Genomic DNA, 14,268 nt, shown 5'->3' with positions numbered 1-14,268 from the left:
TGCTGTCCCATATTGAATTTAGTTGTGTTTTTTGCATTTTGTAGGATTCTCTGGTTGAAGAAGCTGGAAAAGGTGACTTTGTTCCACATGGACGTAACGATATCCTAACAGCAGCCCTTGGAACATCTGAGCATGGCGGCCTTGTTCGTGGTGTTGGAAAACACCATAAACAAAGCACTTACTTTGGACGGTCTTATTCACGTCAAGGACAACACATAGATGTGAATGAACAACTTGAACAACTTTCATCAAAATTGGAAGCAAAACTTAGAGCTGATTTTGATCAAAAGTGCAAGGCGTTGGAACAATCTTTTATTGAGACACTTAAGTCTATGGGTTTGTCGCAAAGTACTGATAATGCTAAATGCATTGAAAAAATGGAATTAGTCGAAGCAAGCGGAAAAGGAAGTTGTTCAGCTGCAAAAGGAAGCACCAAAGAGGTTGAAGTTGACGATGTTCAGAGATTGTTACTCATGGTTCTGAAAATGGCTGACAACCACTTGGAAATGGATTTAGGTCATTGTAACTCTGTCATTCATTTTTATATGTCAGCTAAGTGTATCAGAGAGTTGTTGATGGGTTTTCATTGCCTTGACGTGTCTACTCTACAAGTTTGGAGCACGTAAGTACATTTTCTTCTTTTATTACTTTCAATAGGTTATATCTCCATCACTTTGAATCTAATGTTTATTTTAAAATTATTCAGGTATATTCATCGTCTATGTATTGATAATTCCACATCAGAAGTGTATGGAATTATGGATCTTGCTAGGTGTATATATAATGATGATGTGCCGAGATCTTTAGTAGATGTTAGGCAATACGTACAAGAAAAGTTGATGTCGTAAAACAAAGTTTGCTACTTACTACCACTTGTTCATGGGTAAGTTTTTATGAAATTCTGTTTTCTATTTTTTAATTTTGATAACATAGATATTTTATTTGACTTTTGTATTTCCATACACATGTACAGAGAACATTGGCAATTATTTGTCTTGTGTCCAAAAGAGAATACTGTGGTCTTCTTTTGTTCACTTAATTGGGATGTTGATAAAAACACGAAGAAAATTATTTCAACGTAAGTTTATCTTTTATGTGAATTTTGTTATAATATAGTATAAATCATATATATGTGGCTGAATATGTGGCTGAATATGGATTTTTATTTGAATCAGTGCTTTTGAGGTTCATCAAATTTCAAATGGCAATAGAAAAAAGGCTATTACATGGCTTAAGCCCGATGTAAGTGTGATGTAAATTATAATTCTATATTTAATTTTATGATAATTATTCATTAATTATGTCTTTCATTTTGTAGTCAAGGAAACAACATAACAATACTGATTGTGGATACTATGTGATGAAAAATATGTTGGATATTGTCTCTGCCAATATAATTGAATCTTGGATGCAGGTAATAAAATAACTCTAATTTGTTATTTACTTTGCGTTTTGCAACTTAATATGAATTTTCAAAGAATAACTCTATATTGTTATTTACGTATTGTAGGTATTTAATGATCCTACAGAATTGACACAAGAAGATTTGTATGATTTGCGACTCCGTTGGGCAAAATGTTTCTTTGAGTTATATAAAGGATAACTTTATGTTTCTCGTGGATGCGTGTTGGTTTTTCAAGTGCGCGAAAGTACTTTATGTTTCTTTGAGATAATTATCTTGTAGTAGAAAATCGTGTGTAAACCTTTCTTATCATTTTGAACACTTGTTTATTCTAGATTAATATTTTTGTATATTTTGACGAATATATATATGCATCTTAGCTATTTGGTCTGTGTGCTGTGAGTAAAAAATATATAGCGACCTCTTTGGTCTGTGTGGTATATGAATCTTATATTGAAAATTAGGTACAGAAAAAATTACAGGTTAAAACAGGAAAATAGGAAAAACAGCCATTATATCCGGTAAAAAACATAAAACATTTTACATCGGGCTTTACTAAAACCGGTGTAAAAAGCTATCTATTACATCGGTGTAGAATTATATCCGATGTAAAATGTGGCTTTTTCAAATAAAAAATTTCAATATTTTTCACATCGGACATTTTCCCTAAACCGATGTGAAAAGCAGTCTATTACATCGGCCACGATTAGAAACCGATGTAAAAGGTTGCGTATTTTTTTTTAATAAATTTTTTTATTGTTTTTCACATCAGACCTATGAAATCAACCGATGTGGTATGATGACTTTCACATCGGGCTCTGACCCGATGTAAAATGTCTCAGACTTTTTACATCGCCTGTGTTTACATCGGGCCTAGAACCGATGTAAAAAGTCTTTTTCGCCCGATGTAAAAACTATTTTCTGTACTAGTGTAAACAAAATCAATCAAGACAATTCTTAAAAAAACCAAAGACAAATAAAATCATCCACTACTTTTTTTGAAGTACAAGTATATTGTTAATAAGATACTTTATAAAGAGTGCATCAAATTGATGGAAGAAGGAGAAAGCACCAAGCTAAACAAATAAAAGAGCAAAATAAAATTCAACTACTAAGTCATTTAATCCAAACAAAAAATAAAAACTCTGGACACGAGCTCCAACAACCTTATCAAACTGTGGACAAAAACACAAGTCATCTCACAAAAATTATGACTTTGCATTTTAAGTTGACTAAGTACAAATTCAAATAAATAGTTTAAAGGATCCAAAACACAATCCTGATAACACTAAAGCCGTACCAGACACAGTAGTTTTATTATTATTATTATTATTATTATTATTATTATTATTATTATTATTATTATTATTATTATTATTATTATTATTATTATTATTATTATTATTATTATTATTATTATTATTATTATTATTATTATATTGAGAGTGGCAGCGAAAGCATACAACAAGTGGAACTGATATGAAAAAAAAATAATATTCATGCATCGACTGAAATTATAATTTATGTTGTAAGCACATGTAACGAACAGCAAATTAGCTAGAATATATATCTATAGCAAATATTTGGTAGCTAAGTTGATATTTTCTTATTGTAATTCTCAACACTAATGCTTAACATTGATCAATCTAACAAAAATAACAATGCCACAAATTCAGCTTGATTTATTTCTGCATTGTCTCTTACATGATGTATATGATAGAAATCCTAGTAAGAAATATATGGTAGAAATTCCGATAATTATATTTTTGGGGTTTGACAAGCTTTTGAAATTATTAAAGGAATTTGAGAAATAGGTAGAAAATAGGTATTACTTTGAAAACTCCAGACATAGATCGAGTTGATCGAATTGGATAAACAACTTTATCTATGTTTTTGTTGTCATAATTCTGTCTCAAACATCAAAGTTTGGGGGTGTTTGAACTCTAAATTATTCTTCAATTTGCCACCATTGTATTTTGTTTTGTAACCTTTTTCCCAAACAAACCATCTGAACTATTTTCTTGGTCTAGTAGTTTAATGACTAAAATTTTAATTCTTGAAGATAAATAAAGAAAATTTTTTTACCCACCTCCCTATGGGGGTTACCCCCAGCGAAATCCCAAAATTACCCCTGCTTCGGAGATGCATCTCCGAAGTTATTTTTTTTAAAGATTTTTCATACATTTCGGAAATGCATCTCCGAAAACACCAAAAAAGTGGTGTTTTCGGAGATGCATTTCCAAAGTAAAAAAAAAATTCAAAACTGTGAATATTTCGGAAGTTCATTTCCGAAAATATTCCTGCATATACAATTTTCCCTCATTCACTATTTCATCATTTTTTCTCCAAAACTTCTCCAAACCCTCTCCAAAACTCAATCAATCTCCATCCATTTTTCGTCTCAAAATCAAGTTTCAAACCATTGATCACGTTAAAGGGAGCATAGAAAGCTACAATTTGAGGTAAACATCTCTCATTTCATCCCCTATTTCACTACATTGATTCAACAAATTTATGCTGAAACCTGCGATGGTTCGGAAGTTCATTTCCGAAATATATTACCTAACAAATTTCGGAAATGAACTTCCGAAATATGCCCTGGCAGATAAAAAACAGTTTTGGCCAATTTTGCTAATTTTTGCATATGTTAGGTATGGTGCATCCGGACAATATTGTGCAAGACGATGACGTAGTAGTTTCGGAAGTTGTCAACGTTAATAACGATCCGGTTATCGACGTTAAATTTATGATCAATGCGGTTGATGTTCGGCAACAATTTACAAATGATCGGAGCTTCGGTAGTCGCGAACAATTGATTGATTGGGTTCGGAACAAAGCTAGTAAACTTGGATTTGGAATTGTTATTTTAAGGTCCAACAATAGAAATAGTAGGCGGAAAGCTTTCGTTGTTTTGAATTGCGAACGGGGTGGGAGTTATGCACAATCAAACCGGGTGCTAAAACACGAAGACACGGGATCGAGAAAGTGCGGGTGTCCGTTTAAGTTGCGCGCGACTCGGAGGGTTGATGATTTGTGGCATTTAACCGTAATTTGTGGAATTCATAATCATGCCTTGGATGTCAAGTTACACGGACATCCAATGGCGTGTCGTTTGTCCCGCGAAGAGAAGAATGTGATTTCGGATTTAACGATAGTCAAAGTGGCGCCTCGCAACATACTTGCTGATTTGAAGCGTAAAAAACCGGATAGCGTTTCAAATATCAAGCAAGTTTACAATGAACGACACAATCTCAAAGTTTTGAAAATGGGCCCTCGCTCGGAAATGCAACAACTTTTGAAACTATTAGGCGATAACAAATATGTGTCAAGCTTTCGAACGTCCGAGGACAAAGTTACGGTGTGTGATATTTTTTGGACTCATCCCGAAAGTATCAAATTATTCAACACATTTCCAACCGTTCTGGTCATGGATTCGACATACAAGACAAACAAATATAGGCTTCCTCTTCTAGAGATAGTTGGTGTGACCTCGACGGACAAGACTTATTCGGTCGGGTTTGCTATTTTGGAGTGTGAAAAAGAAGAAAACTTTACATGGGCTTTGGGAATATGCAAGTCTTTGTTAGTTGATCAAAAGGTTATGCCAGACGTCATTGTCACCGACCGGGACAATGCTTTGATGAATGCGGTTGATACCGTCTTCCCGACATCGACCGCGTTACTTTGTCGGTATCACATAACTTGCAACGTGAGAAGTAAGTTGAAACCCGCGGTTGGGACAAAAGATAGGCCGGATGAAAACGGTAAAGTTATCAAAGCCGGTGTTGTGGTTGATAGGATAATGGCGGCATGGAGGGAAATTTTAGATGCATACTCCGAAGAGGTGTATACCGAGAAATTGGTACACTTTAAGTCTTTGTGTGGTTCCATTAAGACTTTTTGCCATTACGTCGAATCCACCATTCTTGACAAAGTCAGAGAAAAAGTCGTGTGTGCTTGGAAAAATCGAGTTAGACATCTTGGTTGCACCACGTCTAACCGAGTTGAATCCACACATGCGGTGTTCAAGAGGTGGTTGGGTGATAGCAAGGGAGATTTGTGTCGGGGATGGGACACCGTGAACTAAATGCTTGAAAATCAACACAATGAAATTCAAACATCGTTCGGTCGGAGCAAGATGGTTATGGAACACCGGTATAAGGGCCAAATTTTATTCGCCCAATTGATTTACAACATATCCCGATCGGGTTTGAATTTTTTGTTTCATGAAGCGAAACGGTCGGAGACCACGGGGCCGGATAGTTCTTTATGTGGGTGTACCATTAGAAAGACATACGGCCTTCCATGTGCTTGTATACTTTCAAAAAAGAAGAAGTTGAATTCACCAATACGCATGGATGAGGTAGCCGACCATTGGAAGAAGCTTCGTTTTGATGATTTTGACCCGCCGAAAGAAAATGACTCCAAAATCACCATCTCCGACGAGTTGGAAGTGATAATGGAGAATTTTTTGCTAAAGCGGATGACACAATGAAAATGCACATAAAAGAACAATTGCGAAAAATTGCATTTCCGGAGACCACCGATTTGAAACCGCCATCTCAACCGGTTAAAACGAAAGGTGCACCGAAAAAGTCCAAAATTACACAAGAAGACACATCAACAAAACGATCTCCTTCCTACTTTGAACATGTTGATGCATCATTCCCGGATTCACCGACACCGAAGTCCAAGTGTAGTGGTAACAAAGGAGCCCGTATTTCGAAGCCACCTCGCACACCGCCGATCAAAAAATCACCCATTGTCTACATTGATGAGATGCCACTTTTTATGCACAAATATATCGATAACATCGTTGATGTTGGAGGCGACGGCAATTGTGGATATCGGGCCGTTGCGGGTTTGCTCGGTAAAGGGGAAAATAATCACACTTTAGTCCGACGGGAACTTATTGCGGAGTTGACTTCGTATCGGGACATCTACGGACGACTATATGAAAATCAAGAAACGTTTGCGAAAATTCATGATTCACTTGTTCCATCACTTACCGGTATCGCTCCGGTTTCGAAGTGGATGTCATTCCCCGATATGGGTCATCTAATAGCAAGTGCATATGATATGGTGTGTGTCGATTTGACGAGGTTTGGACTAAGTGAGACTTTCTTTCCACTTCATAGTCGACCGCCATTGGATCGCATCTAAGAAGAAGTTGTATTTTTTACACAAAACACTAAGCAATCAAAAAATGCAAAATTTATATCTGTTTCTGCATAATTCGGAAATGAACTTCCGAAATATACTAGTCTGCCTCCAATTTTCGGAAGTTCATTTCCGAAAAGTCCACTGAGCAGGATAAGGTTTGTTGGGCCATCATTGCTCCAATAAGTCTATAAATACAACACACTCTTATTCATCCTCTTCACACCAGAAAACACAAATGACACAAACCTACCCCCACCTAGCATTCGTCTACTTCACCACCGGTTACCCGATGCCGTTCCAATTTCGCTTCTCGCGCGACACGCCGTTTGCAGAGTTGATAACGTCGCTCAACACGCTATTGCAATATCCCGAAAATTGAAAGGTTTTCAAGCTCGAGTACCGCTCGCCATCGCTTAACGACGAGGGAGACATTGAGTTCACACCTTTTGAGATCAAGAACGACGAAGATTTAGCGGTTTTGTGGACAACGTTCGACCGATTTTCTTCGAAGGGTCCGATCGAGTTGGGCGCGAAAATTCAAAGATCGGGGGCCGACGTTATCAAAATGTTGACTCATCCTCACCTACCCGTGTTTAACAATATGTAACTTTAATCTTATGTAATGTGATCGATGTAATCTTCATCCGATTAAATAAAGCGAATCGTTCTTGTTTGTTATTTTTCTTCTGTCCAGACCTTATTTCGGAAGTACATTTCCGAATTCCTCCAAGGGGGGTGAATTCGGAGATGAACTTCCGAATACACCAATTTTCTGAAAAACAACTTTATTTCGGAGATGCATCTCCGAAATCAATATTTTTCATTAAAATATTCACCTTTTCGGAGATACAGTTTCGAAAACACCTTTTTTTTCAATAAAAGTACGTTTTCGAAAATAAACTTCCGAAACAAGGGGTATTTTAGTAAATTCACCAGAGGTGACCAAGAAAGTTAGGAGGTGGGTAAAGAAATTTCCTAAATAAATGGAATGTAACAACTTGCAAACCACTTTGACTGTAACAAACTTTAGCCTTTTCAGTAGAATATTCTTAGCCTAACTACAAACTGAACTAGGTTGCAAACCACTTGAACTATAACAAATTTAAATAATATATTTTATTTGACTCCAATTTAATATACGCTTTCTTTTAGGTTACCACAACATAAAACAATTTTTTTTGATCTAGAAGTACTTATTTCCCAGTTGTAACCGGTTACTACTAGAATTATGGATATTTCACCCTACACAATTTCTGTCTTATAGCATCAATATTTTGCATATGCTAAAATAAAGTTTTCTTGTAGTGTATTTTCTTGGTGTAGTAGTCTAATAATTGAAATTTCACTTCTTAAAAATTAACAAAATGAAATATAACAAGTTCGAACTTGTATCCTTTCAATAGCATATTCTTGTTTAACTACAAACTGAGCTGGAATATTAGCGGTTGCAAACCACTTGAAGTTTAACAAATTTAAATAGTTTATTTCATTTGGCTCCAACTTAATACACATTTTCTTTTAGGTTATAATTTACACGGATTTTCCAAGTCAGATGTCCAAGTCTTCTTTCAAAATATTATGTAGACCATAATTAGGTATACTAAGAACCAATATAAATTTATTATTTCAATTTGTAAAGACAGCTACAGATTGTATTTTTTTTTTTAGAATCTAATGGCTGGTCTTTGATATAGAACGAGTCCACACTTATTATACTAGTCAAGGTGACGATATATTGTGAACATGTATGGGTTTGATTTCAATCAGTGTAAACTGAAACTGTAATTAATAAAAAATACAGACATATATAAATGCAAACCAAAGAAGATATATAAAACAAAGTTTAGCAAAAGGAATGGAATATTCATGCATAAATTAAAAAACAATAATAATTCATTTAATTAATAATCTGCATATTATAGAGTCAACATTAGACCTCAACCACGTTCTTTAAATATCACTTTTCCATACTCACAATGTAGCAATTATTCAAACTCACTAGCTATCTTATTGATTTGCAATTGTTCAAACTACTCATCATGGCTCTAAAAGCAAGCCTAGTTCAAATGTTGAATTACATGTCAAACCTACTTAAATCCTCCTTAAGGTCTATCTTTTCTCTCCTCTTATAAGGTTTTTTATCTTAAGCTTTTTTAATTTCAATTGTATATTTTAAAAAATATATATTTAAAATTTTATTTTACAGTTTATCTTTATGTTTTTAGAATGAATAGGATATTATTGTTGAATAGTACATTAATTAATTTAAATAGATATAAATTATTGATTCAGATTTCAATCTCCCACAACGATATATTTTTATATTTCTTTAATGATATATTAATGTAAATAATTAATTGATATTTATAAATAAAAATAAAAATTAAATTTTAAATTTTTAAAAATAATTTTTATGACAAATTTTTTAAAATAAAAGAAATTATTTCAAACTTATTTGATGTAAATTAAAATTGAAGAATAATTTTGACATTTCATGACTTATTATTAATTATTATTTTAAAATGATAAAAATCATATAAGTTTATAAAAGATGTATCTCAAAAATAATATTTAAAAAAATTTATTTAAATTAGTGGTGTGTGTATTTGATTCTATAGATGAGAAAATTAATTTAAAATTAATTTTGACTAAAATTAATTGAAGGTTAAATATTTTATGTTTAAATTATTAACTAATTATTTTGTATGTATATAAATGGATACAGTCGTGGTGGACAAAAAAAGTCAAACCTCACCAATGGAGATGGTGGACAAATTAATAAGAAAGGAACAAAGGAGACAAAGAGTTCGGAAAACAACTCCAAAAATTCAGATGCAGAATGATAACAATGGCAAATATAAAATAACAACAGTCTACATCTATGAAAATGGTGATGTTTGTGATTTTTGAATAAGAGTAATTAGGAGGTGGGTGATATTTGATGAATATGATAGTTTGAGTTTGTTTTGTAGATTGAGTTTAATTTTTTTGTACTAGTTTATAAATTATATGTTCAAGACACTTCTAGAAGCTACCCTACTATGTGCAAATTAAAAATTAGGTTAGCTGATTTGCTATGAGTATTACAAGTGTGATTTTAAATTGCTATTTTGATTGTGAATACATTTATAATAGTTGTGATTGTGATTATTGAGGTTGATGTGACTTACATTATAGTGGTTTTAGTGTGAATTTTGATTGTGTTTGAAATACTAAATGAGAAAAGATTAATTAATGTTAAAAATGTTTCATTATATAAAAAAAAATTTTAAAGTCTTAAATTTTAATGACAAAAATGGTCAAAATTGTCTAATGCAGTCAAATACGTGATTTCATAATCACAACACATTATCAATATATTGTAAAATAGGAAAGAATCAATAAATTATATATTGAATTATTACACAAGAGAAATATTTATTAGTATAAAAAGGAGAAGTCCTATAAATTAAAATAATTTATTAAGATTCTAATTAACGGAAGAACTAAATAAATTTAGAAAGAGAGAAGATAATAGGGTGTCTTACAAACAAGAATAAAAAGATTAAAAAAATCAAAAATATATTCTATTAGCAGCAACTACATATGTAGATTGATCCTAATTTAAATTAATGTTCACCAATGTTAAAGAATTAACTATATTGCTAGTTGATTTGTTTCTTAGAGAAGCGTGAGTTTAATTTCTACTAGCAATATAAGAATCTCAAAATTTCTCATCGTTATTAGTAGAAAGCGCGTATTCAGATGTAATTTTCAAGCTTTAAATTTCTTTTAGGAGTTCAATGTTCTTTCGAATGTGTCGTTTTTCCAGTGGAGATTAACTATCAATAGGATACCCACGAAATACCAGTTGATAAGAAGTGGCATTTTGACTGATGTTAGAGATACTTGCTGCGTGTTTTATTTTAGTGAAGATGAGAACAAAATGCACCTGTTTGATCTGTGCGAATTAACTAGCAGTTTATGGATTAAGGTTTATTCTTGGATTGGAGATACTTTGGATTTGTCTATGGTTGAACTAGTGGAATAATTTCTACATTGTCGGAAGGTTAAGAATAAGATTAATATCGTAGAGACAACTACAGATTGTATATTTTTTTTAGATCTACTAACTCAAACTCAAACTCAATCTTGTCAATCTAAAGTTTTTTATCTTAAGCTTTTAATTTGAATTCTATATTTTTAAAAAAATATTTTAAAATTTTATTTTACAATTTATCTTTATGGTTTTAGAATGAATGGGATATTATTGTTGAGTAGTATTAATTTATTTAAATAGATATAAATTATTGATTCAGATTTCAATCTTCCACAACGATATATTTTTATATTTCTTTAAAGATATATTAATGTAAATAATTAATTGATATTTATAAATAATAAAAAAATTAAAAATTTTAGATTTTTATAAATAATTTTTATGACAAATTTTTGAAAATAAAAGAAATTATTTCAAACTTATTTGATGTAAATTAAAATTGAAGAATAATATTGACATTTCATGACTTATTATTAATTATTATTTTAAAATGATAAAAATCATATAATTTTATAAAAGATATATCTCAAAAATAATATTTAAAACAATTTATTTAAATTAGTTTTGTGTGTATTTGATTCTATAGATGAGAAAATTAATTTAAAATTAGAGATTCATTTTTCGTTTTTAAAGATTCAAAGATTCAAATTTAATAACTAAAATATACGTTACTTCCTGTAATATATGCGAGATTCGGTGATAACAATGGATTGAAGCTAGCTGGTGTGCAAATATAAAATAACTATAGTCTATATCTATGAAAATGGTGATGTTTGTGATTTTTGAATAAGAGTAATTACTGGGTGGATGATATTTGATGATTTTTTTTTTGATAAGAGGCAGAATTATATTGAACACGAGTACTAGGAGTACTCAATCTGTTTACAAAGGAAAAACGAATTACAACAGAACCTGTAAAGGATTAGCCATCCAAGATGTAACAGATAATTGAAGCTCACCCGAAAAAGCGGCATAAAACCAATCCCAAGTCAACAATTTTGCCATGAAAAAGATCTCTCGGCTGCCCTTCCCCCTTCCGTTAAACACTATATTGTTTCTTACTAACCAAATAGCCCGAACAACCGACAACCAAATAATTATACTACAAAGATTATTTCTATCCCGCCTACATACTCCCGAATGAAACCGTAAAAAATGCTCCGGAATGGAAAGAATGGTAGGATTCAAGTTTACTCCTACCCATTCCATGATGAATTTCCAAACCTCGGCGGCAACACGACAAGATAAAAAAAGATGAGTATGTGTTTCTTCAAAACCCAAACATAATGGGCAAGCCAAGTTAAGGGCACCTGATAAAACACATCTCTTTGCCAACTCATCCCTTGTTTGTAGTCGATTGTGAAACAACCTCCAACCAAACAATTGTATATTCGACGGCGTCTTTGATTTCCAAATGAGTTTGAGGGCTGCCAGCTTTTCCACGCTTAAAGTTAAGGCCTGATCCCATCCAATCGACAACCTATCGAAAGCCGATTTAACAGAAAAACATGATGTCGAGGGCCACCAAACAAACTCATCTTGATTCAAAAGGTTAGGCACTATATGCTGCAGAATATTGTGTAGACTTGTCATACCCCAAAATTTGCCCATCAATTTTTCGGTCCAAGCACTGAGAAATAAGCTTGACTATCTCTCTCCTAAGCAATCAACCCACAACTAGGATTGTGCTTCTTTCAAAGTAAAATCAGGTTCTGACCCCTCAAGTGGACTCCATGGCCTCTCATATGATTCAAAGGATCCACACCTCAAGTTTCGAGATCTGATTCCTAAGATTGCCCAGTCAATTGCTCAAAAAAGTCAACAGTCAACCAGTTTGACCTAAAAGTCAGCTATGGTCAAAGTACAATCAAAATTCCTGATTTTTGGTCAACATCCTTATTTTGAATTATCATTCATCATTTGATCAAGGATTGGTCATGATTCATCAAGGAAAGTTCAGAAATCAACAAAACCCAAAGTTTCTAAATTAGGGTTTTTTTTACCTAAAGTCAACTGAACTTTGACCAGCCATAACTTTCACATGGAACATCATAAATTTCCCATCCAAAGCTCAATTTTAAGGAAATTGAATTCTCTACAATTTTGTCTCTCACAAGCCAAGTCTAAAAATGATTCATTTGGGAGATATGAGCCAAAACATTACAAGTCATTTCAAAAGTCAACCAAAAGTCATCTTTTTCAAATGAAGCATACATGAACATGGAAGACTCTATTGAGATGAAACCAAAAGGGTCATTTAGAGGACTCTTTGAACTTTCTAAAAAGTATAAGAATACCTCCATATGATTAAAAATGAGAGAGATATGATTGGCGCAAGTTGGTCGATTTTCAAGAAAAGGGCAAAAACCTAATTAGCTAAATTCCAACTTTTTGAGTATTGGGCCTTTATTATTGAAGTATCCACGTGAGTTTGAGCCCAAAGAGAGTTTGTTGGCCAAATATTAATTTTTTTATGAATTTATTTCATATATTTTGATTTTATTCAAATAAAATCATCAAAATAATTATATAATTGGTGCATTAAACTTTTTATTTGATTCAATCCAATCAAATCTCATCCAATGGCCAAGATTGAACAAGAAATATGCATGAAATAGCATGGAACTTGAAATAGAAATATTTGATAACCAAATCAAATCAAATTTTTCTTGAATGAATATTTGATTTTCTTCCAAGACTTCTTAACCTAATTCCATCCAATATATATAGACAATGTTCCTAGATGCTAGGACACGAAAAAACCACAAGGATTTCTGCCCAAAAAAATCGTAAAACTTCAACAAGTGCAAGAGAAAAATCCAAAATCGGTTTTGGAGTTGGAGGGGAATTAAGAAACTTTTGGAGGTTCACAAACGATCATTGGAGATCCAGGAAGTTGTTCCAATCATTCTCAGAAGCCTCACGCATCCAGAACCATCACCTTGCGCTCACGGTTTGGTGTTCATAACTTTAAATCGTTTTTCATTCAATCATGAATTTTAATGGAATTTGTTTGCATATTTATGTTTGTATTGATGTTTAGAACATGTTTGAACTATTTAATTTGAGTTTTGGTGACGATATGATGAGATGTCATTGCTAGGGTTCATAATTTTTAAATTGGGGTTTCTGGTTTGGGACGAAATTAGCCCAGATTACGGTCCTATCATGTTCGTGGGGTCACGTATAATGAATCTGGGCCTCTGTTTGATGTTTATTTGGCATGTACGATGATATTGGTGTTTGCAGAAATTGTCTACGAATGCACTCGTAGCAAATTCGTAGCTAAAACGCAGGTAACGAATCAGAACCATTGGAGAAGACGAACAGGGGAAGGCGCGAGATTCTCGTTTGAATTTTTATTCTTTTTGTTTTCGTATATTTTGAATGGCGATGGAAATAATGACAACAAACGTTCACAGTGCAGACGATGAAGGAAACGCGCTTGCGAGTTACGAGACCTTGGTTTGATCCCCAGGTGTTACACATTATTTTTCTTTGTTTTTTTAACATTCCTCATCACAGATTCAGCGCAGCTTACCTAGGGAGACCCCACCATACGCCCTCAGACCCCAGCCTTACGATTGCGTCTCCTTCAGATCCAACGCCCAGTATCCGCAGGTGCACCAAAGGCTTTCAAAGAGTACCACACCAGATCAGAGCT

The 14,268-nt window shown here is 33.0% G+C and overlaps 1 protein-coding gene across 1 annotated transcript; it reads right to left on the bottom strand.

The window, feature by feature from the left end:
• Nucleotides 1-11,504: 11,504 nt before the first annotated feature.
• LOC131650976 (uncharacterized) lies at nucleotides 11,505-12,215 on the bottom strand. Its single transcript, XM_058920673.1, has one exon. The coding sequence runs from the start codon at nucleotides 12,213-12,215 to the stop codon at nucleotides 11,505-11,507; it is 711 nt and encodes a 236-aa protein (XP_058776656.1).
• Nucleotides 12,216-14,268: the final 2,053 nt, after the last annotated feature.

Source organism: Vicia villosa, linkage group LG2 (assembly GCF_029867415.1).
Source record: "Vicia villosa cultivar HV-30 ecotype Madison, WI linkage group LG2, Vvil1.0, whole genome shotgun sequence".
Taxonomy (NCBI): Eukaryota; Viridiplantae; Streptophyta; class Magnoliopsida; order Fabales; family Fabaceae; genus Vicia; species Vicia villosa.
Note: the sequence above shows the minus strand (reverse complement) of the source record. Positions and strands in the feature narration are given on the sequence as shown.